The following is a 26670-nucleotide window of genomic DNA, read 5'->3' on the forward strand; positions in this document are numbered from 1 at the left end:
CAAAGTTTCCCCAGTTCCTAATGAATCTAACCTCCTCCTCTCTACACCATCGTCTCATCCACACATTGAGACTGAAGCTCTGCATGCCTACCTGGGCCTGCGCGTGGAACTGGGATCGTTTCTGAGAATGCTACCATAGGAGTCCTGGATTTCAGTCTCTTCCCTAGCAGCCTAAATTTGGCCTCCAGGACATCTCTTCTACCCTTCCCTATGTCATTGGTACCTACATGTACCACGATACCAGCTCCTGACCAGCACTACACATAAGTCTATCCAGATGCCTCGAGAGATCTGCAACCTTCGCACCAGGTTCTGGTGAAGACTCAGTTCTGAGGCAGCACAGGGATCATAAATATTCCGGAACATCCCAGAAAGACATTTTAATAAATAAAGTTGACGTGAAACACAGCCAATATTGTTAAAAACACTTAACAATAATTTTGGAATGGGAGCGAACTAATGACATTTTTATTATCCTGTTCCAGCCCAGAACCATTTTTAACACCATAAAGAACCAGGAGCACAGACTTCTGAGGTGACACAAGGCAGAAAAATGATATACAAATACATCTAACTGAGAATAACACAGTACTACGGAAAACCTTGTCCAAACCCACCTTCAAGTGCCCATTTTAGGCAATAAATACCTTTATGAGTAGAACCACCAAAGAACACCCAGTTCCGGGGCAGCACAGGGGACCAACATTACACACATAGTACAACTAACTGAGCACAACACTGTATGGGAAAAGCCCTACTTCAAATCCACCTCCAAGTACTAGTTGAGGGTTCTAAATAACTTTATTAAAACCACCTGGAACACTCCCAACGCAGCACAGAGAACAAAAATACGCTGGAACAAGCTGAAGTGGCCTGGGGAATGGCATTTTAACACTAAAACTCTTAAAAAACCAACAGACAGCGTTAGACAAACTTGAGAACGATATTTTAGTCATGACTGGATTAATTGCACGCAGTCAGTAACCAGTTCTGGGGGCATCCTGGTGTGGATTGTCTGTATTCCGAGATGAGGGGGAAAAAAGCGTTCTCTCAATGTTTTTGTGCCTCAACTGTTTTGAAACACACATCTATCACTCCCTGGCAGATTTCATGGGAGCTTTGCCCATACCATGCCTTGTTGAATTCAACATCACGAAAAAAAAACAGGTTGATCAACATTCCCTAGCGAAATGGGCAAGAATAGTTTGCAGCAGAAAGACAGTAGTTTTGGCAGGTCCATTTAGACCCCAAATGGAGGCATGTCCACATGCCTCCACCACAGCCTGAGCCATTTATTAGTAGTTTTCCTTTAGTCCTTAGGAACAGCAAAACATAAACCTCAACCTAAGCTTCCTCCTGGGTTTAACTGGATGGCGAAGAGTGGTATTTGTATTCCCACTGGACCCCTTTGCACCTGTCTCTAGTTCCTGAGGGTGACTTAGCAAATATACCTGCACTTCTGTGCAGTGTCTTGGCCCCTGATAACCCTGGAAATCAGCAGAAGTGGTGTGTGTTATGGGTGGTAGGACAACTGGGATCTGTGTAAATCAGGAACCTGTCTGCAGCCTTCTGAACAACCAGTGGCTGGTAGGGGAACCCAGACCTGCCTTCTACACTGGGTTGCAGCCCAGGGACCCTACCACAAGCAGTCAGTGTCTGCACAGTCCCAAACCTTAATGCTGTCTGTATCCCTGGGCTACTTCTTATTTTGCCTTCTCTCACCTTGAGAATGACGGCAGTTTCTCTCTCTGACACTCCTTTCTGCTGTCAACTTCTTGTCTTTATACCAGCCCCACCCATTCCATCTCAGCTGGGCTCCACCTCCAGTCAGCCTTTCCATCCTGTCTCTTCCTCCGGTGCAGCCTTTCAAATTAATTGCCCCCTTCTCAACCTCATGAACCCTTTCAAGGGTGGTATAGGGGGAACACCCCAGCGCAGGGCCAGTAGTGTTAACATAACCCAGTCACTGTCTAACACTGAACAGTGTTAAACAAAACTCAGGGCTTGGTGTACAGAGACCTCAGCCTGCTTAGCACTCTGGTGAACACACCATTAACAATCTTTCTAATCTTTTTATTAAAGATACAGAAAAAGAAGAAAAAACATTTAAAAAAGTTAAAACATTTGAAATCTGAAGCATTAAATAAGGCTTTCATTTTAACAGCATCCCCTGGTCCCTTTCCTGTTAGCTGGAGAGAGTTTTAGAAAGACAAACACCTCGTTTGACAAGCTCTTAAGATGATAAAACTGTCGTTTTCAGAAAAAGAGAAGAAGTGAGTTGAGATGAACTGCTGCTGCTAAAGTCCTTCATCCCGAGGTGGGATTGGGACTCAGCTGGAGCCAGAAGGTGATGATGTCACCTGGGCCCCTCTCTCTGGTCTAGTTAGGATACTTCTCAAGATAAGGATGATGAAGGCCCAAGGTCCCAGGTGGGGGTTTCAGCTATGATGGTGACGCCCGCCTCAGGTGCCTCCCTCCATTCTTTTGAATGTTCTTTGTTTTTGTTCTTTTGTACTTTCCCCACAAAAGAGTTCATCACCTCATTATTTTGTCAAGCTATTAGCCCTAAAAGCCAGTTTTGGCTCATTATCTTCTGGCTCCACATATCCTGTTTTTAACAAGCATTATTTCAACACGGTCCTTGAAGCATATCGACTTGGCCTGTTTGTTCAGACTAATTTATTACTGGCTTCCTTTCTTGCCTTTTCCGCCTCAGCACTGGTTGTTATAGGTTATTGTAATATCTTCTGAACTTTTACATACTGTTTAGAGTTGAGTTCACTATATGGGTAAATGTGTAGACCCAATTGTCACAACAGCTCCTGTGGGTGAATACCATCTGCTCCTAGTGATGAGTTACTGTTTTATTTATCAATTTGTTCCAGTACCTCTTCTATTGACACATCAGTGGGTGATAGTACTTCAGATTTGTCACCCAAAAGCATAGCTCTGATATGGGTATCTTACCCACTTCCTCTGCAGTGAATTTATTTAGCTTCCCTGCAATGGCCTGGTCTTCCTTTAGCACCTTGGTCATCTAGTGACCCAACTGCCTGTTTAGCAGGTTTCCTGCTTCTGATGTACTTAAAATTTTACTGTTAATCTCTGTATCTTTAGCTGGGGCTAGACAATGACTGGCAGTAGGCTGATACTGAGGCTTGGTGAGGATAGTGGGTGCGGGTTCCCTGGGGAGGGGAGAGCCTGAGAGAAAGGGGTTACTGCCAGGGGCACACCCCAGATAAAGGGACACTGGGTCCTGGGAGGGACATGGGAGCCAAGTGGTAGTGGATCACCAGCCTGCAGAGGGTGCTCCAGGCTGGAAATCGAGCTAATTCCCTGAGAGACCAGCAGGAGGCACCACAGGGGTGAGTCCACACGCTTACACTCCACTATTTAGCCATGGTGGTGTTCTTTTGATCCTCTTATTGTCTTTTCTGATTTAGAGTATTCATGGCATGTGAGCCTCTAGTGTGGTGTTTTTAGGTAGTCCTCATGCTGCTTGTGACAGCTCCTTTTAACTTCTGCCTAACAAATGTCCTCATTTCTCTTTAGTTCCCTTTTCAAAGTTAAATGTGGTGGGTTTCTTTGGTATTATCCCCTCTACCAGGATGTTAAATGTAATTACATTATGGTCACTATTACTGAGCAGTTCAGCTATAGCAGGGGTGGCCAGCCTCTGGCTCTGGGGCCACATGCGGCTCTTCAGAAGTTAATATGTGGCTCCGGGGCTGGAGCTACAGGTGCCAACTTTCCCGCGTGCTGAGAGGTGCTCACTGCTCAACCCCTGGCTCTGCCCCAGGCTCTACCCCCAATCCACCCCTTCCTGCTCCGTCCCCCGAGCCTGCCATGCCCATGCTCCTTCCCTCTCCCCAAGCCTCCTGCATGCCATGAAACAGCTGATCAGGAGGTGCCCTGCTTTCCAGTCAGTGTTTTACCTGGTATTCAGCTCTAAGTGATCAATTTGCAATACTTGTAAGTAGCTTTGTTCGCGCTCTGCCCAGTTCACTATAACCTGCCTCTTAGTTCATGTTTGTTACAGATCACAGTGCTCAGGAACTGTGGGTGTCTCTTGATCCTCTGGAAGGAAATAAGGGGAGGCACTAGCACCATTTACTACTGTTGTTCCTGGTAGCTCAGGGTTTCGGGCTGAGCTCTAGCAGCTGCTAGATGGCACTTCGGTAGCCTCAGCTGCTAGGACTGGACTCCATTCTGGGCAACCTTAACTCTGTGTCAATGAAGTTTTTTTGCCATTTAATTCAATGTTTTTTAATTTTCAAAGTGACTAATTCAGGTTTTTGACCACTTTTGGTTTAATAATAGTTGATGTAAACACTAAGAAATTGATCATGAATGATCTTATGCATTTGTTCTACAGACAGGCCTACTTACTTGACCCATTTCAACTTGAAAGCATATAGTTCTTATGCAACTCAATTCCTAGCTCTCCACAGGCAGCTGTAGACATCTGTCACCCTGAGATGTCTAATAACCAGGGCCGGCTCTAGCCATTTCACTGCCCCAAGCATGGCGGCACGTCGCGGGGGGCGCTCTGCTGCTCGCCGGTCCCGTGGCTCCGGTGGATCTCCCGCAGAAGTGGCTGCAGAGGGTCCGCTGGTCCTGTGGCTCCGGTGGACCTCCCACAGGCGTGCCTGTGGATGCTCCACCAGAGCTGCAGGATCAGCAGACCCTCCACAGGTATGCCTGCAGGAGGTCCACCGGAGTCGCCTGCCGCCCTCCCGGCGACCAGCAGAGCGCCTCCCGCGGCATGCCGCCCCAAGCACGCGCTTGGCGTGCCGGGGCCTGGAGCCGGCCCTGCTAATAACTGTTTTTTGATGGTAAACGAGGGGTTCTTTGCAGTTCTTTGTTAAGCCATCAAGATTTCTGTAGTCTTTACGGCTGTTTACTCTTTCACCAGGTTCACAGCTAGTTCTGTACAGAAGTTGTTTGAATCGCAAGTAAAAATATCTTATTAAAATAACAAGGCAGTAGATGTAGGCTGATTGAAAAGTTGTGAAACTTTTTTTGCTCTGTACTTGTGTATTAATGATACATTGTTTAAAATCAGAGCAAACAGTTGAAGTGAACAGAAAAACAGCAATTCCAAAACTCTTGAGATACAGGCCTACTTATGAAAATAAAGTTAGTTTATCACTTGTGTTCAAAATACTATTTAGGCCTCACTATATTCCACTGTTATGAAAAAGGAAAACAATGTTAAAAATGGTTTTGATTTAAAAAAAAACCAATTAGATTGTTGCATAGAACCTATATAATACAGTTCCCTATACAAAGAAAACAAAAATATACATTTGAAATGCGTCCATCAGGAAAATATTTCATATCTACACCAAGACCTAGAATAAAGCCTTTTTAGACCCACTTTTTTAGACTATATGGAAATACTGTATAAACGACTACTCTTACTACTACCAACAATAGAAATCATGACAAAAACAGGCTAATATTTCTACAAATTGCAAATAATATGCAACATTTAATTTCACAGAAGGTGGTACAGCATTAAAAGTCGGTTCTAGCTGCGTTTTTCAAGGATTACATTTTTCTACCTTGGTTCTGTATTCTATACACCTACCTTAGTCTCCCTTCACTTCAGCTATATACAGTTCCAGATGTTTTGAATCAATAATACATTACTTTATTGACTGGAATGTGTAAAGAAAGGTTGATTTGGTCATTTTTTCCAGCAATATTATGCCATTCTTAGCTGTATTACGTGCATCCTTTTGGTTCCTTGTGCTGCTTTGGAACTAAGTGTTCTGGGTGGCTCTGTTCATAAAGGGAATTAATTACACAGAATGGCCATTTGAAGGTGCATTCAGAGAAGGATTTCCATACTATAGCATTATTCTTGGTTGGTTGTATTATGTCTATCATTTTGGCCCCCTGTGCTATCTTGGAAGTGTTCCAGGCACTTCTATTCATAAAGGTATTATTTCCCATAAGGGACACTTGAAAGTATAGCATTATTCTTCTTCGAGTGATTGCTCATATCCATTCCAGGTAGGTGTACGCGCCGCGCGTGCACGTTTGCTGGAAACTTTTTACCCTAGCAACTCCAGTGGGCCGGCAGGTCGCCCCCTAGAGTGGCGCCACTATGGCACTAGATATATACCCCTGCCGGCCCGCCCGCTCCTCAGTTCCTTCTTACCGCCGTGTCGGTTGCTGGAACTGTGGAGTGCAGCTTGCTGTCCTCCACGTACCTAGCTCTCCTGTACTTTGTTCGTAGTCATAGTTGTAAATAGTTCATAGATAGTTTGATAGTATATTAGTTAGTTGTGTATTATATATAGTAATTTAGCTTGTTCGCGGGTGGGCCGTTGCCCTTCCCGGCGCCCGGCACCGGGCTCATGCCTGGCTCGCCGGGCTTCAAGCAGTGCTCGGCATGCAAGAAGCCGATGCCTACTAGCGATCCCCACGACGCGTGCCTCAAGTGCCTGGGGGAATCGCACATAAGTGAAAAGTGCCGTATATGCAAGGTCTTTAAGCCTCGCACAAAGAAGGAGAGGGATCAAAGACTCCGCGCTCTCCTCATGGAAGTGGCACTGACTCCGGCACCGGCGGCGCAGTCGGCCACTTCTACTCCGGCACCAGACCGCGCCGGCACCGGCAAGACTCCCCGGCACCGACCATCCCCGGCACCGGGAGCAGATCCACGACCCTCGGCATCTGCAACACCATCAAGGCAGGCCCGAGTGGAGCGCCTGGCACCTACCTTGGCCACGGCACCACCTGCAGGGCTGTTGTCGACTCCGGGTCCGGAAGATCCGTCGAGTCCAGCCCCTCCTAGCTCCCCCTTGAGATCAGGGGTCGAGCTGTTAGTACCATCGACGCTGGAGACCTTTGCCTCGGCACGGGACTTGATCGCGCTAACGGAGCCATCGCAGCCTCAGACGGCACCCCTGGGACGGGTAACCTCCAGAGGCAAACCGATGCTAAGAGCGCTGTCTCCAGAGTCCCGGCACCGATCACCCCGGAGACGTGAACGCTCACGCTCGGGGCGCCGCTCGCAGTCCCGGCACCGTTCTCCCAGGCGGTACCAGTCGTACTCGCGGCACCGATCAGTATCGGCACGGTCCCAGTCTGGCTCCTCTCACCGCTGGCACCGAGACTCTAGGAGCCGTTCACCTCGACGTTCGGCTCCTCGGTCGATCTCCCGGCACCGAGCCGGTGGTAGGTCCTGATCCCGGTCGACCTCCCGGCACCGCGTCGGTGGCAGGTCTTGGTCCCCACTGCCATCCCGGCACCGCGCTGATCGAAGGTCGCGGTCTCGCTCCCGGCACCGACCTCGATGCAGATCCCGCTCTGGATCCCGGCACCGGCTACCACGCCGTTCCCGGTCCCGATCCCGGCACCGATACGGGTCGCGGCACCGACCCTCGGCACCGAGGGGAGCGTCGGAGTCGGCGTACAGAGGCGCCTATCACACAGGCTCAGCACCTCCGTGGCCTTCCAGGGAACCATCTGTGTCCTCTCAGGCAGACAGCGCCTATGCCTTGGGCCAGGACAGACACTTGGCCCTGTTCCAGGACCATACACCACAGGAACGAGGGCCTCAACAGTGGGGGTGTTGGACCCCATGGGCGTATTCCCAAGCCCAGGGTCCACAACACGTTGCCCCCCGCCCTGCGGCGGAACGCAGGCCACCGGAGGCGACGGTGTCTAGACCCCCTCCCTCCCCGGAAGCAGACGGCAGGTCCAGCCACCAGGACCCAGAGCTCCCTCCAGTGACGAAGCTGCAGCCCCAGATAGAACCCCCCGTGGACACTCTGTTGCCGGGGGTTTCCTCGTCGTCTTCACCAGATGAGGCAGTGGCGGGTACCTCGTCCTCCAGCCCTCCCCCGCTAGATCTTAGGGCACACCAGGACCTCCTCCGACGTGTGGCACAGAACCTGGACTTGCAGGCAGAGGAGGTCTCTGAAATCGAGGACCCGGTGGTGAGCATCCTCTCCGCCGATGCGCCCACCAGAGTGGCCCTGCCCTTTATCGAAACAATCCAGTCCAATGCAGCTAATATCTGGCAGTCACCGGCCTCCATCCCTCCGACCGCTCGAGGGGTGGAAAGGAAGTACATGGCCCCCTCGAAGGGCTATGAATACCTGTACGTTCATCAGACACCCTACTCATTGGTGGTCCAGTCGGTGAATGACAGGGAGCACCACGGTCAAGAGGCCCCAGCGCCCAATCGAAGAAGGCGAGACGAATGGACCTCCTGGGCCGCAAGGTCTATTCAGCGGGGGCGCTACAGCTCAGGGTCTCGAATCAGCAGGCCCTCCTTAGCCACTACTCCTTCAACTCGTGGGTAGCGGCAGGGAAATTCGCAGAGCTCTTACCACAGGATGCCCGCCAGGAGTTTACCACCATCCTGGATGAGGGCAAGAAAGTAGCGAGGACATCGCTACAAGCCTCTTTAGATGCTGCGGACTTGGCCGCTCGGACCCTGGCCTCGGGGCTCACGATGCGCCGAATTTCCTGGCTGCAGGTCTCTGGCCTTCCACCAGAGCTCCAACATACTATCCAGGACCTCCCCTTCGAAGGCCAGGGCCTGTTTTCTGCTAAAACAGACCCCAGACTAAAGGACCTTAAGGATAATAGGGTCATAATACGGTCGCTGGGGATACATACGCCTGCGACACAGCGCAGGCCATTCCGGTAGCAGAACCAACAGCAGCAGCGTCGGTCGTATCCTCAGTTCCGTCCGCGGCAGGACCTCACTAGGCGGCGCGGCAGGAACAACCGACGCAGACAGTCAGGTTGCCAAACGGGGCAGAACCAAGGCTCCGCAAAGGCCCCTCCTGGACCTAAGCCTTCATTTTGAAGGTGCGCCCGAGGGCGCAGTACCAGTTTCCCCTCCGGATCCTTCCCCGCAGTTTTCCAACCGTCTTTCTTTTTTCCTCCCGGCATGGACCCAAATAACATCGGACCGTTGGGTCTTGCGTATGGTGCAGGCCGGTTATCGCCTGCAGTTTTCTTCAGCCCCCCCCTCCCACCCACCATCCTCGTCCCTCTTCAGGGACCCCTCTCACGAGCAGGTGCACACGCTCCTCGTCAAGGGAGCCATAGAGGAGGTTCCAGAGTGCAAGAAGGGCAAGGGGTTTTATTCCCGCTACTTTCTAATCCCCAAGTCCAAGGGCGGCCTCAGGCCCATCCTCGACCTGCGGGAACTCAACAAGTATATGGTGAAGTTGAAGTTCCGTATGGTATCCCTTGGAACCATCATCCCATCTCTGGATCCCGGAGATGGTACGCCGTCCTCGACATGCAGGACGCTTACTTCCATATCTCCATATCCCCCCAGCACAGATGTTTCCTCCGCTTTGTGGTCGACTGCCGACATTATCAATTTGCGGTCCTCCTGTTTGGCCTCTCCACGGCCCCGAGGGTGTTAACGAAATGCATGGCAGTCGTCGTCGCACACCTTCGGCGTTGCCGCATTCACGTGTTTCCATATCTCGACGACTGGCTGATCCGGGGCACATTGGAGCTGCAGGTCCGCGACCACGTCCGCAGGATCAGCAGCCTCTTTGCTGCCTTGGGCCTAGTGATCAACGTGGACAAGTCTACTCTGCTCCCCATGCAGCGGATAGAGTTCATCGGGGCCGTTCTGGACTCTACCCTGGCCAGGGCCTTGCTCCCCTTGCCCAGGTTCCAGGCGCTGTCGGCCATCATTCTGCGCTTGCAGGCGGCCCCACTGACCTCTCTACGAACATGTCTGGCCCTCCTGGGCCATATGGCAGCCTGTACGTTCGTAACGGCGTATGCCCAACTCCGCATGAGGCCTCTTCAATCTTGGCTCATCGCGCAGTACCGGCCGGCCAGACATTCGTTGGACACAGTCGTCACCGTTCCTCAGAGGGTACTGGACTCCCTTCGGTGGTGGCTGGACCAGTCCATAGTCTGTGCAGGGCTCCCGTTTCATCTGCCCCAGCCCTCGGCATCCCTGACTACGGACGCCTCAGATCTGGGCTGGGGGGCGCACTGCGGCTCCCAGAGAACTCAGGGCTTGTGGACCCCTCAGAAGATGGACCTCCACATCAACATACGAGAGTTGAGGGCGGTCCGTATTGCTTGTCAAGCGTTTGTCCATCTCCTCCAAGGTCATTGTGTCGCGGTGTTCACCGACAACACGACGACCATGTTTTACATCAACAAGCAGGGCGGCACCAGGTCCTCTCCCCTATGTCTCGAGGCGATGCGTCTCTGGGAGTTTTGCATAGCCCATGCCGTTCACCTTTCCGCCTCCTATCTCCCAGGAGCGCGGAACACTCTAGCGGATCGACTGAGCAGATCCTTCAGCTCGCACGAGTGGTCCCTCCGTCCGGACGTCGCCTTCTCACTCTTCCAGAGGTGGAGTCGTCCCCGGATGGGCCTCTTCGCGTCCAGGGAGAACAGGAAGTGTCGAGCATTCTGCTCCTTCCAGGGTCGGAAGCCAGGGTCTATAGCAGATGCCTTCCTGATCCCATGGGCAACCCACCTGTTTTATGCGTTCCCTCCCATTCCACTGATACACAGGGTTCTCCTCAAGGTGCGCAGAGACAGAGCTCGGGTGATTCTCATAGCTCCAGCATGGGCCAGACAGCATTGGTACCCCATGTTACTGGACCTCTCAGTAGCCAACCCAGTTGCCCTGCCCCTACATCTGGACCTCATCACCCAGGACCAGGGCAGGCTATGTCACCCGGACCTTCCGTCTCTGCACCTTACGGCATGGCTCCTGCGTGGTTGACAGGCTCCGAGCTACGCTGCTCTACCCCGGTTCGGGAGGTTCTCCTGGGCAGTAGAAAGCCTTCCACCAGGGCTGCTTACTCGGCTAAGTAGAAGCGTTTTTCCTGTTGGTGTTTGGAGAAAGGTCTTCTCCCTATGGAGACTCCCATCACCACTATTCTAGACTACATCTGGTCCCTCAAGGCCCAGGGTCTGGCGTTGTCGTCCCTCCGGGTCCACCTAGCGGCCATCTCCGAGTTTCATCCTGGAGTGGACGGATGTTCCGTCTTCTCCCACCCTGTGGTGGCGAGATTCCTGAAGGGGCTGGAGCGTCTGTATCCACAGATCCACCCTCCTGCCCCTTCATGGGACCTCAACCTGGTCCTAACTCGGCTCATGGGTCCTCCATTTGAGCCATTAGCTACTTGCTCCCTGCTCTATCTCTCGTGGAAGACCGCCTTCCTAGTGGCCATCACCTCAGCTAGACGGGTGTCAGAACTACGGGCCCTCATGGTAGATCCCCCGTATATGGTCTTCCATAAAGACAAGGTGCAGCTGAGACCACAGCCTGCTTTTCTTCCCAAGGTGGTCTCAGCTTTCCACATTAACCAGGAGATCTTCCTCCCCGTCTTTTTCCCAAAGCCCCATTCGTCCCGCAGGGAGCAACAGCTCCACTCGCTAGATGTCCGTCGGGTGCTAGCATTTTATGTGGACAGGACCAAACCATTCCGCAAGTCCCCCCAGTTATTCGTGGCGGTAGCGGACCGGGTCAAGGGGCTACTGATTTCCTCGCAGAGGATATCTTCCTGGGTTACCTCCTGCATCAGGACCTGCTACGACCTGGCCCACGTTCTGACAGGCCGTGTGACTGCTCACTCCACCAGAGCACAGGCATCATCGCTGGCTTTCCTTGCCCGCGTGCCAATCCAAGATATTTGTAGGGCGGCGACCTGGTCATCGGTCCACACGTTCGCTTCCCATTACGCCCTGGTTCAGCAGTCCAGAGATGATGCGGCCTTTGGCTCTGCAGTGCTCCAGGCCGCGACCTCTCACTCTGACCCCACCGCCTAGGTAAGGCTTGGGATTCACCTACCTGGAATGGATATGAGCAATCACTCGAAGAAGAAAAGACGGTTACTCACCGTTGTAACTGTTGTTCTTCGAGATGTGTTGCTCATATCCATTCCACACCCGCCCTCCTTCCCCAATGTCGGAGTAGCCGGCAAGAAGGAACTGAGGAGCGGGCGGGCCGGCAGGGGTATATATCTAGTGCCATAGTGGCGCCACTCTAGGGGGCAACCTGCCGGCCCACTGGAGTTGCTAGGGTAAAAAGTTTCCGGCAAACGTGCACGCGCGGCGCGTACACCTACCTGGAATGGATATGAGCAACACATCTCGAAGAACAACAGTTACAACGGTGAGTAACCGTCTTTTCTCATTTGTATTACGTGAATCATTTTGGTCACCCTTAGCCACTTCAGAACCGACAGTCCTGGGTCCTTACCTGTGTTAAGAAATGGATCTGGGTCAGGTTAATGACAGTGTGCTTCTAATCAGTTCTCATTATTTAAATATCCTCCACAAGGTATTGGTGTATAAGTACAACATTAATCCTGAGGCACTTCAGAACCTGGTGTTCTGGATCCTTATTGGTCTCAAAAAGTGGTTCTGAGCTGGAACAGGCTAGCGGATCAGTTTTCATTACTAAAATATGAAGGCAATAAGCCATGTGTACACACCCTTTGTGTGCGTCACTTTGGAACGGACTGTTCTGGTTTTTTTTGGTATTAAAAAGTGGTTCTGGTCCAGAACAGGATAATGACAGTGTGCTACTAATGTATCAGGGGGTAGCCATGTTAGTCTGTAGCCACAAAAACAACGAGGGGCTGGTGGCACCTTAAAGACTAACAGATTTATTTGGGCATAAGCTTTCGTGGGGCAGAGGGTTGCGGTGCAGGAGGAGGTTTGGGATGTGGGTTCCAGTTGGGGGTGGGGCTCTGGGGTGGGGACAGGGATAAGGGGCTTGGGGTGTGGGCTCCGGGACAGGGCTCAGGGGTGGGACAGGGGTTTGAGGTGCAGGCTCCAGGAGGACGTTTGGGTGTGGGAGGGGGCTCAGGGCTGGGGTTGGAGTGTGGGGTCTGGGAGGGAGTTAGGATGCGGGAGGGGGTTTCAACCTGGGGCAGGGGGTTGGGGTGCAGGAAAGGACAGGTGCCACTCCCGCAGCTCCCATTGGCCGTGGTTCCCAGCCAATGGGAGCTGCAGAGCTGGTGCTGGGTCAGCACATGGAGCTTCGCTGATTGCCCCTGCTCCTAGGGGCCGCAGGGCCATGCTGGCCGCTTCTGGGAGCTGTGCAGAGCCCGGGCAGGCGGGGAACCAGCCTTAGCCCCGCTGTGCCGCTGACCGGACTTTTAACGGCCCGGTCAGTGGTGCTGACCAGAGCTGCCAGAGTCCCTTTACGACGGGATGTTCCAGTCAAAAACTGGACAGCTGGCAACCCTAGCATGGTCCCATGGCAGAGGCAAGGTATAGGGGTGTGGGGGCTGCATGGATGGCCCGGTGGTAGAGGCTGGGCATAGTAACCCCCACCCCAGCTGCCATGTCCATAGTGGGGAATGCGCTCAGGTGAGGAAAGGACCCTTCCTACCATGGCTGAGCCGTCGGAGCATCTTCTGGGCCCCCCAATGGCTGGGCACAGCCCTTGCATGGCACTTGTTGCTACCACTTGTCGTACCTGCTGTTTTTCTGAGAGGGCTTTCTCTAGGAACCTCAGCCTCCACTGAAAATGAAATGTTCTAGCCCTTATGGCTGCAGAGAAAAGCTTTACGATGTGAAACAGGTGCCCCCACAGGCTCAGAATCCAGCTGGCAAATGAAAAAGAGAATTACAATTTTTAAGTCAACCTCATGAGTTTCTGAACAACACTTGGGGATATCAATACTGCTGTATGTGCTGTATTAGAGGATTTTTAAAACCCTGGCTAACGCAGACCAGAGTGACTTCTGTCCTTGTGCAGAGACTCAGCATGCAGCCTGTGCATCACTTATACTGGACTTTACTGATGTACAGCATGGATTTCATGCACCACATAAGTCTCACGTGGTGCATTACTTAAGTGCAGAACCTCTGCACAGGGCCAGTGTCACTCACTAGTGACTGGGCCACCTAGTGTTAATTACTGACTCGTGTGAGACAGAGAACACATAAGGGTTATCTGAAAAGGGTCAGGGGATGTGGCTGTTGTGTAGGAACCTATCACTGCTCTCTCATACCACAGTATGTTGGGGTGGAGTCCATTTGCTCAGAATCTCTGCTTTGGTCAGAAGTGCAGTGAAAACACATTATTTCTGCTGCCCTTGGCAGAACTAGAGAATCACAGTGGTCCTTTCCCGCCTTGGAATCTAATGAATCACTGCTCCCTTCTCAGTAGACTGGATACTGGGCTCATAAAATCAGGGCTACCCATATCTGTTTTGGACATTGGAAGCTATCCATTTCTGACTATAAACCTCTTCAAAACACGGTGTCCTAGTTAGAGTCATGTTCTAGTGACTGAATGCACCCAAAAGCAACAATTGCCAAAGCTCCATTAAATGTTCAGCTTTTTTTTTTTCATAAGAAGTGGCTTGCTTTAAAAATAAAGACCATTGTTATATTGCTGTGATTTGTCTTTCAGGCCAAGACTGACATGCAGAAATGACACTAAATGGTCTCTTCCATAATTGCCGCCCCCCACTGTTACAGTTGAGAGTGCCAATAAAAAGCAATGCCAAGACAGTCTGTATCTTTAAAATGGTTTAAAAGAAAAGCGTTTTATTGCTCATTTTTCCTGTTATAAACTACAGATTTTTAATATTAATTTAATTGATCTAAATAGGAAAATGTACAAAAAACATGTCATTAACCACGTAACAAGAATATTAATGCAGTTTCCTAATTCTATAATGTAAGATAGCCAAGGAAGCCACTAATTGACTTGTTTTTAGCCTGTGCTCGACAATCTTTGTTTCCCTGGAGTGAAGATTGAATCACTTCTCCCTAGAAGGGAAAAAAAAGCACAGTTTGAGGGATTATCCAGGGATTTGTAATAACTTGTATAGAAAACTGAACTGTGATGGTGACATGGTTATGGCTGCAACTAGCACAAAATATATACCTTTGAATAATGTATTTGCTAAACTGGATGTATCTTTTTTCATAAAAACACTCTTTCAGCTAAAACATAGGGCATCTCTCCCAAAAATAAGCATTAATTTTCCTGCACAGAGCTGCACAAGAAGACACTGATCACTGTTCACCCTTTTTGCTTCGCAGCCTCGCCTTGCTAGAGTCACGTACTGGGCACAATTCACCTCCACTATGTTACTCCAGTTATTCAAATGTTCACTGAAATCCATGGAGTCGCACCAGTGTTAGAATTGGAGTAATGCTGTGGGGAATCAGGCCTTTATACTAACACTTCTGGGGATGATGAAGCTATCAGCGGAAGGACATTTTTGGTTGTTTTATTTAAATCACGGCCACACACTTGTTTATCTGCTTGGGGTCTGCACTCCTTTCTCTGGGTGAGATTCACCCTGAGGGTGCAAAAGAGTCAGCACAAAGCATATGCACCGCTGACATCCCATCTGGAGGACTTAAGTTGGATGAAAGCGTAGCACAGGTATTGTGCTGGCCTTCTGCCCTGGGGTGAATTGCATCTATTTACATGAGAAGATATTACAGAGGAGAGGAGATGACTGAGAAGAACTGGTCATAGATGAGGGAAGTCTGCTCTGTTTCCTTGGCATTTGACATTAGCATCATCTTTAGAATATGGTACCAAATGTTGGTTTTTGGTCTGAAGATGTCAAGCATTCTGATCATGTACAATATGTATTTACACTGCAGTCATTAAATGCTGAATTAAAAACAGCAATTATATTTATAAGCATATCTACTCAGAAATGTTCAGTGCAGCAGTATCTGCTTTTGGAAATCTAAGGTATTTAGCACATGGCAATGCCCTTCTTTTATCTTCCTACACATCAGCATGGGTTTAGTAAGGTAGACAGAAGAAAATGACTTATTCAAGATAGTACTGAGCCAATGCTTCAACCTTTAACCATCTCCAGGCTCCTCCAGATTCCCTGTTCCTAGGCCACGCTGCTCCTACATCTGTATCTTTCGACCAACAAGAGTAGGTGAATGTAAAAAAAGGTAACAGGTTTCTGTGGTACTGAAGTGGATTTGTAATGTTAAACTTACCCTGCTATATCATGTCACCTGGTTCTAGGAAGTTAGTCCTCTTACTTTGCTCAGTGACTTTAATATTCCCTTCTGCCTGTGTTTCTCCAACCATGTTGGTAGCATGACATTGGTAAATGCCCTCATCTTCCTTCATCAGCGGGTTAATCTGGCAAAACGAAAGGGGAGAACATCACACTATCAACACGTGAACAGTGAGCACAAAAGGGAAGCCATAAATCAACTCTTGATAAGAATGAAAAATCTGAAGGATTTTAGATTTCCTCCTTCAAAACAAGGACTAAAATGTCTGGTTTAAATTCAGTCTGCTAGATTGTAGGAACTTTCATTCTATTTTAAACTCTGCTCAGTCTCTTAAAATGTCTCCCCTAGGAGCTGTACCATCACGTGCTTGCAATGTACTGTATTTTCTGTCTGGAAAAACTTCTAAAATCAGCCTGCCCCTCTCTTTCCCACCTCTGCCCTCAGTACAATTTGCTTTGTTGAACTTACCAAAACCCACCCTGTGCTCTCATGTTTAGAAGGACCACCACGAACTTGGACAGCCATGTTTACTCTGTCTCCAGGCAATTCTTCCAGGAGTTTAATTCCCTTGGGTGACTCTGTGACCTGTGGGGTTTTATGACATTGGCATACTGTTAACGTAGGTATGGAATACTTTAAAAGCATCATGCTCTTTGGTGTGTTGCCTCTGCATTTGGCAGGTATGAGATCAACATGTTGCTGCCTCTACTAGTGTGACGCACTCTATATGATTTTATAACAATATGCTAATGAGTGTGAATATAATGTAACTGGAATATGCTTCATGCAAAAGGTCTCTTGTAAGGTATTATTACAAAGCTTATAATCTATTGAGTGTGGTCATCCTATTTGTATAAATGTACCACTCTTGTATCTGAAACTAGAAATATGAAACATAACTCTGAGGGCCTATTGTAGTTATGCAAAGTGTGGGCCGTTAATGGTGGTTTGGAATCTTGATGGCTCCCATTAACCGGGACAATTGTCTGTAGATGGCTGTTTTAGTGGTAAGTCTTCCTGTATATGTGTGTGCTGGCAAGTGGGCAATGAAGTCTTACAGTGACATGTGATCATGACACCTGAACTGGAATCCATCTTTAACCCGGTGCTTTTCCATTGAGAAGGAGGGGGTGGGAACCCAGAGAGGGACAAAGGATTCCTGCCTTATGCAAAAGATATATAAGTTAGTGGAACAGAACAAAGTGGGGCAGCCATCATGAGGAATCCCCTAACTACCACTTGAGCTGGAACAAGGACTGTACCAGGGGAAAGGATTGTGCCCAGACTAGGAAGGTGCCAGTTTGTGAAAGAAACTTATTGAAACATCTCTGAGGGTGAAATTTTATCTGTATTCAGTTTTATTACTGTATTAGCCTTAGATTTGCATATTTTATTTTATTTTACTTGGTAATTCACTTTGTTCTGTCTGCTATTACTTGGAACCACTTAAATCCTAGTTTTTATATTTAATAAAATCACTTTTTACTTATTAATTAACCCAGAGTATGTATTAATACCGGGGGGGTGGGAGGCGGCAAACAGCTGTGCATCTCTCTCTATCAGTGTTATAGAGAGCAAACAATTTATGAGTTTACCCTGTATAAGCTTTATACAGGGTAAAACGGATTTATTTGGGGTTTGGACCCCATTGGGAATTGGGCATCTGAGTGTTAAAGACAGGAACACTTCTGTCAGCTGCTTTCAGCTAAGTCTGCAGCTTTGGGACAAGTAATTCAGACCCTGGGTCTGTGCTGGAGCACACGGGAGTGTCTGGCTCAACAAGATAGGGTGGTGGAGTCTCAAGCTGGCAGGGAAAGCAGGGGCAGAAGTAGTCTAAGCACATCAGTTGGCAGTTCCCAAGGGGGTTTCTGTGATCCAACCCATCACAACTAGCTTCTGCAATGTGCACCTGTGCTCCACAGAGAGATGCCTTTGACAGAAGAACACATGTCATTATCTTCCCCTGAGCACCTCAGAGTGATGCTCTCACTGAGGGGAAGGAGTATGGAGCGGAGCCTCTTGCAGCTACTGGGAGGAGCGAGAGGCAGATCCTAGTCAAGGGCCAGGAGCCAACATGAGGCAGTGCCACCCTCTTACACGGTGGTACGCAGCTGGTTGTAGCCCTGCTTGCCCCAGCTTGCTGCAGGCAGATTCTGACTTTTCTCTTTGCACACATCCAGCCAGTGTCACAGCCTGGGGCTCCTCTTCCATCTGGATCCGTCAGTAACTAGTGGGTGTGCAGGATGAGGGGTAGCTTCCCCATTCTCCCAACATAGACCTTGGGATAGGAACTGCTGGGTGCGCCACGCCCCTTCTGTTTAGGTGCCTAACTATAGGCACCCTAGTTTGAATGTTTTGGCAGAAGTGCCTAGCTGCCTTCGTTCAAGGTCTGTCCCTAGCTCCCAGGAGCGTAGCATCCCACTCCTCTGGCCATCCCCAAAGCCCTAGCTCTCTGACCACCCCCCTTTTAGCCTCAGAGCTGGTTCCTTGAAGGTGGGGGAGAGAGATTTCCGTCCCACAGCCAGAGTTCCTAGGCTGAGGCTCTTCTTCTGCTCTGAGGACTCCTTATGCAGATATCATCAGTCTCGCTGTCAGACCAGCCTTCAGCCCAGAATCACCCCCAGCCAAGCCAGTCCAATATTCAACCTGAGCACTGATTGGGGTTTGGGTTATTAATTCCCTTCCTCCCCGGCAGGGATGTACGGAGGCCAGGCCCTGGGCTGCTGTAAGTCAGAGATGCTCTCCTGAGCTCAGCGCTGCTCAAAACTGGTGAGACCAACACTTCAGCTCTCAAAGCCCCTCAGGGAGGCAGGTGTTCACAGCCCCTATTTGCAGACGGGGCATGCTAACGCGCTGAAGGAATTACTGCCCTTGAGTCTCATTTTTAAGTAATGCCATTTTATTTATGACTATAATAATCTGAAATCAAGTATGGCAACAGAGCAAAAGAAATGGGCCAAATTCTCTCCCAGTGAAAACTGGTTCCACTGGCAGTTTACATTAACAGCGGATTTGGCCCCATGTCAGTTTCTCTGTCTTACACACATCAGACTCTGCGTAACCTCTTGGCTAAAATGTAATCCGCTTTTGGCATACCTTTCTCCATGTGATGATGGGAGTAGGAACTGCCTTCACTTCACAGGACAGGTACACCTGGGCACCAGTTAGATTATGGATCTTTTTTGGTGGTACAACAATCACAGGAGCTGGAAATAACAAGAACACTTCAATTTTAGTGCTTTTTCGTGGGACTACTAATAGTTCTCAATGTTATGTGCCAATTTTAAATGTAACAAACATACAGATTACCCCATCCAGCCAGAGATGATTCAATAGCAAAGGTTTGGATCTTTCTCTAAACCAGAGGCCACAGAAATGGTTCTGAGCTTTTATTTTAAAAAGTTTTTAGCTCTTCTACTTGGGAAGCTTGGCTTCTTTATAGAAATCAGTGCACTGTTGTCTTACTCTATCTGCCACCAGATAAACTGAAACAGAGATGGATTTTAGCTCATTCCTTTTAGCTACATAGAATCATAGATACAGCTACGTTTTAGTCATGGGTATTTTTAGTAAAAGTTACGGACAGGTCACAGGCAATCAACAAAATTCACGGCCTGTAACATGTTCATGACTTTTGCTATATATCCCTGACTAAAACTTGTGTATTGTTGTGGGGGAACTTGGGGGACTGACCGGGGGATGCTGCAGGTGGTGGGGGGAGTGTTGTGGCCCAGGGGCCACAGCCTGCAGGTGGAGCTGCGGGTGCTGGCAGGGGGCCCGCTACAGGTGCTCGGATAGGGCAGGGGGAACATCACGGGTGCTGGGGGTGGGGTTGGTGGGGCTGGGACAGGCACCCTACCCGGTTCCTGAACTGTACGTGCTGCCTCCACTCTGCCCCAAGCCCTGGTTCTGCAGCTCGTATTGGCTGGGAACCATGGCCAATGGGAGATACGGGGGCGGTGCCTGCTGGCAGTGGCAGCACATGGAGCTAGGAGCTCAGGGAGGGGAGCCACCATCCAGATAAGCGCCACCAGGCACCCAAATCCCTAGCCCTGAGCTCCCACCACCGACTCCCAAACTTCTGTTACTAGGGCCTAGGGGATCCTGAGACTGCCCCAGCAGCAGCTGATGCACCTGGCCCAGGGGCTGCCTGAGCTGCTCAGGCGGCCCCAGGGGCAGACACACCAGCCGCCGCAAAAGCCACGGGATCTTTGACCTCTGACAAACATGGAACCTTAATCATAGACTCATAAGAATTCCTAAGTGAAGCACTTTGCATTTGCCCTTATTGAATTTCATCCTATTTACTTCAGACCATTTCTCCAGTTTGTCCAGATCATTTTGAATTTTAATCCTATCCTCCAAAGCACTTGCAACCCCTCCCAGCTTGGGATCGTCCGCAAACTTTATAAGTGTCCTCTCTATACCATTAGCTAAATCACAGATGAAGATGTTGAACAGAACTGGACCCAGAACTGATCCCTGCTGGACCCCACTGGTTATGCCCATCCAGCATAACTGTGAACCATTGGTAACTGCTCTCTGGGAATGGTTTTCTAACCAGTTTTGCAGCCACCTTATAGTAGCTCCATCTAGGTTGTATTTCCCTAGTTTATGTTCCAGTCCTGCAGGGAGGTGTGTGTGAGCGGAAGTCAATGGGACATACACCTCGCCTTAAGTGCCTAGCTGTGACCACTGAACAGCTACTGTATTCCTAGGAAGAAAGTACACCGTGAGACAAACTACACCATACCCTGAACTCAGTTACACATAATTTGGAAATGGAAAGAATGCATTTCTGATGTTAGGTTATCCTGGAGATGGCACAGTTAAGGCTGCATCCAGATTTCTGTTATTAGCCCATTTTCTACCCCTTTAATTGGAGCAACCGACTTGTTTGCAGATTGTATGCAGTGCCGTTGTAGCCATGTCAGTCCCAGGATATTAGAGAGACAAGGTGGGTGAGGGAATATCCTTTATGGGACCAACTTCTGCTGGTGAGAGAGAGAACTACCTCACTCCTCTTGTTTGCAGATTGTATGCTTAAAACAGGCTAGAAGAATATAATAGATTTTGGTAAATTTAGGATTACAGGGTTCTGTATGCGACATAATCCAAATTTACTTTGGTTTTCAAAATATTCCTGTTCAAAGTAATGGCCATCTCGCAGGAGAATTTGGCCCATGTTTTCCGAGCACAGCAGTGATCATACAGCGCCACATTTCAGACAGGCCTATAGACACTCTCACACAGAACAATGCTCCCAGAGGGGGCATTTGAAAAAAGAAGCTATTTCATGAATTGTTGTTGTTGGATTGTATCACTGATGCTGAAAGAGGTCACTGTCAGTGCTCTCAGAGCTCTGTTACCTAACACTGTACTTTGATCCTGCAAAGACATAAGCTTAATTTTACACATGTGAGTAGGCCCATTGAAACCAATAGGCTTACACATGCGTAAAATTAAATATGCATGCAAATCTATGCAGGATTATGACCTAAGGGCTGTACAGCCATTAGCATTACAAACTTATTTATTTAGCTTTTTAAAACACAGTCATGACAAATCTCTTATCACGGGTAGCAGCATCTTAAACAAAAGCCATTGACAAAATATCGCAATGCAACAAATGTGCAATATAAACAATAGTATTTCAGGACTACATTTCTAATTAGAGCTATTTAACAATTCTTTTGAATGGTCATGGAACAAAGAACAATGATTTACATCTGTTGAGAGAAGAAAGGAAAGGACTTACAACACAAGGCCTTAGTGAGGTTCAGGTGTTTTAGTTTAACCATATTTCCCATTTTTCTTTCAGCTGTATCAGTATCTATAGCAACATTTATGAATAATAGCAGTCTTCCGCAGAGAGTGCACCCCTTGCCAAATTAAGCCAATTCTCCACTAGCATTTACTGCCTCTACAAAGAAAGGTAATTTAGAAACAGTCACCCTGGATTCCCCACCAGGAGTACTCCTCCTCTTCAGAAGACAATTAGCCCAGGAGGAAATCTTTGAGCTCTGTCAATATCAAGGAGCTCCTTGTCACTCCAGTTATGATTTCTAGTATTGCCTGCCAAATTAAAGCTCAGATCTCCAGAGTTCACATCATGGGATCCCATTGTGTGGATCCATCACGCTTGGCACCTGATACTACTTTTGATCTCTATTCCGTACGTGGACGCATGCAGAATATTGAATACTGTGTGAACTCAGCTGGTATAAACATAGACTATTTTTTCCCTTTGGCAGCTGGCATAGGACACATCACTTTTTGGAAAATAAAAGAAAAGGAAAAAGACCATCTGTTACAGGGTACTCCCTCTTTAAAATTACCATTGACAAATGAATTTATGCAGTAATGCTACTTAATTGAGTCTGTAAGAAGATAAAGCATCCTATACAGAATATGGAGTAATTCCCTTTGGATTCAAAGATTAATACCTGCTGAGTCCCTTCTGCTTCCAAGCATTCTGATGCTCTAATAACTTAATAGCACACATCTGCTTTAAGATACTGTTATCCTTGGATGTAAATTGAAGCTTTTGGGGAGAAAAGTTGCACATTATGACAGATTGCAGAACTGAATCGGGAGTATTATGATAAGTGATTTCTGATACACTGGGGCTTTCAGGATGAATTGCCAGCAGTTCATTGTGCAGCTGATGTACTGCACCTAATGCCTGCTTTTAGTTCACCAATGTTTATAAAAGATTTTCAATATGCAAGTGTCAAGGCAGGAAAGGTTATGGTTTTAAAATCCTTCTCAGTGCAACACTTTAGTTGTTTCCTTATCAATGAGTTCTTATTTATGCCTCAAGTAGGCAAGAAAAACATAACCAAAAAGTAGCCACTAAATCATGTGCAATTATGATCCAATATTCTAAAAACATGCCTGTGACGGGTGGGACCCCCCCATCCAGGATGCCACCTGATATGCTAGGGTCTCACTGGTTCTGCCCATTCCACTAGCCTGGGTTTCCTCACCCTGTCTTAGCTGTGCCAGGCCCTCAAGCTTTCTCTGGCAAACGCGCAGGTAGGGACACACCCAGCTGCAAATGGACAGAGAGACATTGAGATCAGCTGTGTGGGAAGAATCAGCTCGGGGATTCACCCAGCACACATCTCCTTTGGGATATAAACCCAAAATAAGATTGTCCTGCACTCTAGAGAAATCTATACCAGCGAAGCTCATAAATTTGTCCCCTCCCTCAATGTGCAGGAATATATGCACAACTTCTTGTCTCCCCCGCCCGCAGTTATAAATGGCACAAGCTGGGTTTTACAATAAACAAAACCAAGCTTATTAACTACAAAACGCAGATTTTAAGGGATAGCAAACAGAACAAAGCAGATTACTAAGCAAATAAAACAAAACATGCATACTAAGCTTAAGATCTTAAAGAGACTGGTTTCAAAAAGTAATTTCTCACCCTAAATGTTGCTTTTGGGCAGGATGTAAAAATTCTTGAAGGTTAGCTACCCTGCTTGGAGCTTAAATCTTCAGACACCATATTCACAGACCAGATCCCTTTTCCAGCCTGGGCTCAACTCTTTCTTCCTAATGGCTCATCCAGGCTGATGGCCTGCTGCCTGCTGAGTGTTTCCCAAGTACAGGCACAGTTGTAATTGTTACATAGCCAACATTCCTAACTTTAGATACAGAAATGATACAGGCATACAAATTGGATAATCACATTCAGCAAGTCATAACCTTTCCAATGATATCTCGCATGACCCATGTTGTATCAAACAGGGTTGGCTTTAGGACGTGCAGGGCCCGATTTGAAAGAGCTGCCGCCGAAATGCTGCCAAAGACAGCAGCAGCGATTTTGCTGCTGCCGAAAATAGCGGCGGCAATTCAGCGGCAGCTCAATCAGCTGCTGCTGTTTCTGGCGGCACTTCGGCGGAGGGTCCTTCCTCAGCAGCACTTGTCTTCCATGACCTCACTTTGTGGGGCCCCTCTTCCGGACACTGCGGGGCCCTCTGAGGCGTGGGGCCTGATTCACAGGAATCAGAGGAATCGGCCTAAAGCCGTCCCTGGTATCAAACATATCTTAGTTATGCCATATTCATATCATAATCATATTTCTATGAAGAATACGGGGTGTAAAGTCACAGCAAGAAAAAAAATAACCAAAAAGTAGCCACTAAATCATGTGCAAATTATGATCCAATATTCTAAAAACATGGCAATGAACATATATTTAGGACATGCTGTTGTATCCTGTGCCTTTATTTAAACAAAAGAAGACAGACACAGACTCACTGAATCATAGAAATGTAGGGCGGAAAGGGACTTCAAGAGGTCACCTGGGGCACACTGCCACACTGGGCAGGATTTAAAGTATGCATGTTGGTGTAAGACCGGTGATGTGTTCGGCTCCTTACAGGACCCTAGCTATGCACTCAAGTGGCTCCCCTTTCTGCCATGGCTTCACAGCCGTTGTTATTTGTGCTAGCCAGATCAAAGGTAGCTGGGGTATGTCTACAGCTGGGGCATGTCTGACTGCAGTGTAAAGATACTCTGTATCTTTCTGCTTCCAGCCTCACCTGTAAAAAGGAAGGAAGATTTCCCCTCTGTTATGGGGTATTCACAAGGTACCCCAGATTCTCAGGTATAGAAATGAGCACCATGGAAAGTCCTATACAACATTAAACACCAATGGCAGTTCAGCACATGCACCTGAGGGCAGGAGCGGCGCCAGGGTTTCTGACGCCCTAGGCAGGCGGCCATTTCGCCGCCCCCCGTAGGTCCGGTGGACCTACCGCAGTAATGCCGGCGGACAGTCCGCTGCTGGAAAGGCTCCGGTGGAGCTGCCGCAGTGATGCCAGCGGGCGGTCTGCTGGTCTAAACGCTCCAGCAGACCTGCCACAGGCATGACTGTGGTAGGTCCGCCGGAGCCTTTAGACCAGCGCACCGTCCACCGAAATGACTGCCACAGCTCCACCGGAGCCTTTCCAGCAGCGGACCGTCTGCCGGCATGACTGTGGTAGGACCACCGGACCCGTGTGCCGCCCCCCTGGCAAAATAGTGCCCCCCAAAAATTCTGGCGCCCTAGGCCATTGCCTAGGTCGCCTAAATGGTAGTGCCGGCCCTGCCTGAGGGCAGAATAAGGCCATCAGCTGATAGCAGAGAAAAGCTTTTCATGGGACTGGGCCTACGTCCACACTACAGCTTTAAATCGATATTAGTAAAATCGATTTTATAAAACAGGTTTTATAAAATCGATTTTACGCGTCCACACTAGGGCACATTACTTCGGCGGTGTGCGTCCATGGTCCCAGGGTACCATCGATTTCCGGAGCGGTGCACTCTGGGTAGCTCAGTAAAAGAATAGGACCAATAACTTCGATATCCGTCCACACTAACCCTAAATCGATTTAGTAATATCGATTTTAGGGTTACTCCTTTCGTTTAGCTGGAGTACAGAAATTGATTTTAAGACCCCTTAAAATCGATTTTAAGTGCCTTGTAGTGTGGACGGTTACAGCGTTAAATCGATTTAACGCTGTAGTGTGGACCTGGCCTGGGAGGAGAATACTGAATACAGCTAGTTTGCACACTCAATTCTTTGAAAGACAGAATGAAAAACATTCAAAAATGGTGTTGTCTTTGGGCATATCCAAGAGCTGTTTGTTGGGCAAAGCTTTTGACTGATGTTTTACTAGGGAAATGGCAAGCCCAATAGCAAGGGTTTTTAATGACTCCATGAACTCAGGGGTCATATCCTATGCCTGGAGAATTGCAAATATAGTCCAGTACCTATAGTTAAGGAAGGGAAAAAAAGTGATCTGGGAAACTACAGGCTCATTAATTTGACCTCAATTGTGTGCAAGGTCAGAACAAATTTTGAAAGCGAGACTAATTAAAGACATAGAGGTAAACCGTGATTGGGATAAAATACAACACGGTTTTACAAAAGGTAGATCGTTCCAGACCAACTTGAGAGAAGATAACCAGTTTTCTAGACACAGAAAAAGCAGCAGATCTAATCTGCCAGGATTTCAGGAAGGGATTTGATACAGTTCCACATGGGAAATTATTAGTTAAATTGGAGAAGATGGGGATTAATATAAAAATCAAAAAGCGAATAAGGAACTGGTTAAAGGGGAGACTACAGTGGGTCATGCTGAAAGGTGAACTGTTCGGCTGGGCGGGAAGGTTACTAGTGGAGTTCCTCTGGGATCGGTGTTGGGACCAGTCTTATTTAATGTTTTCATTCATGACCTTGGCACAAAAAGTGGGCATGTGCTAATAAAATCTGTGAATGACCCACTACTGGGAGGTATTGCCAATATGGAGACGAAGTGGGATATGATACAAGACTATTTGGAAAATCTTGTAAAATGGAGTGATAGAAATGGGATGAAATTGAACAGAGCAAACTGCAAGGTCATGCACTCAGGGATGAACAACAACAATTTTTGCTATAAGATGGGGACATATCAGTTGGAAGCGACAGAGGAGGAGAAAGACCTGGGTGTATTAGTTGATCACAGGATGACTATGAGCTGCCAATGAGATGTGGCCGTGAAAAAGGCTAATGCAGTCTTAGGATGAATCAGGCAAGGTATTTCCAGTAGAGAGAGGGAAGTGTTAGTATCATTGTACATGGCAGAGGTGAGACCTCATCTGGCATACTGTGTGCAGTTCTGGTCTCCTATATTTAAGAAA

General features: G+C 48.4%; 1 protein-coding gene across 1 annotated transcript in view; it reads right to left on the reverse strand.

Moving 5' to 3' along the window:
• Positions 1 to 14501: 14501 nt before the first annotated feature.
• The window catches only part of IGFBPL1 (insulin like growth factor binding protein like 1), a 35865-nt gene continuing 23696 nt past the window's right edge, over positions 14502 to 26670 (reverse strand). The window contains exons 2-5 of the mRNA XM_030566842.1: positions 19087 to 19196; positions 16459 to 16575; positions 15967 to 16114; positions 14502 to 14757 (exon numbers count right to left, since the gene is read on the reverse strand). Of these exons, the coding sequence (XP_030422702.1) occupies positions 15971 to 16114; positions 16459 to 16575; positions 19087 to 19196 (371 nt within the window). The 3' untranslated portion in view covers positions 14502 to 14757; positions 15967 to 15970. The remainder of the gene's footprint in view (positions 14758 to 15966; positions 16115 to 16458; positions 16576 to 19086; positions 19197 to 26670) is intronic.

This window comes from Gopherus evgoodei, chromosome 6 (assembly GCF_007399415.2).
Source record: "Gopherus evgoodei ecotype Sinaloan lineage chromosome 6, rGopEvg1_v1.p, whole genome shotgun sequence".
Lineage (NCBI taxonomy): Eukaryota > Metazoa > Chordata > Testudines > Testudinidae > Gopherus > Gopherus evgoodei.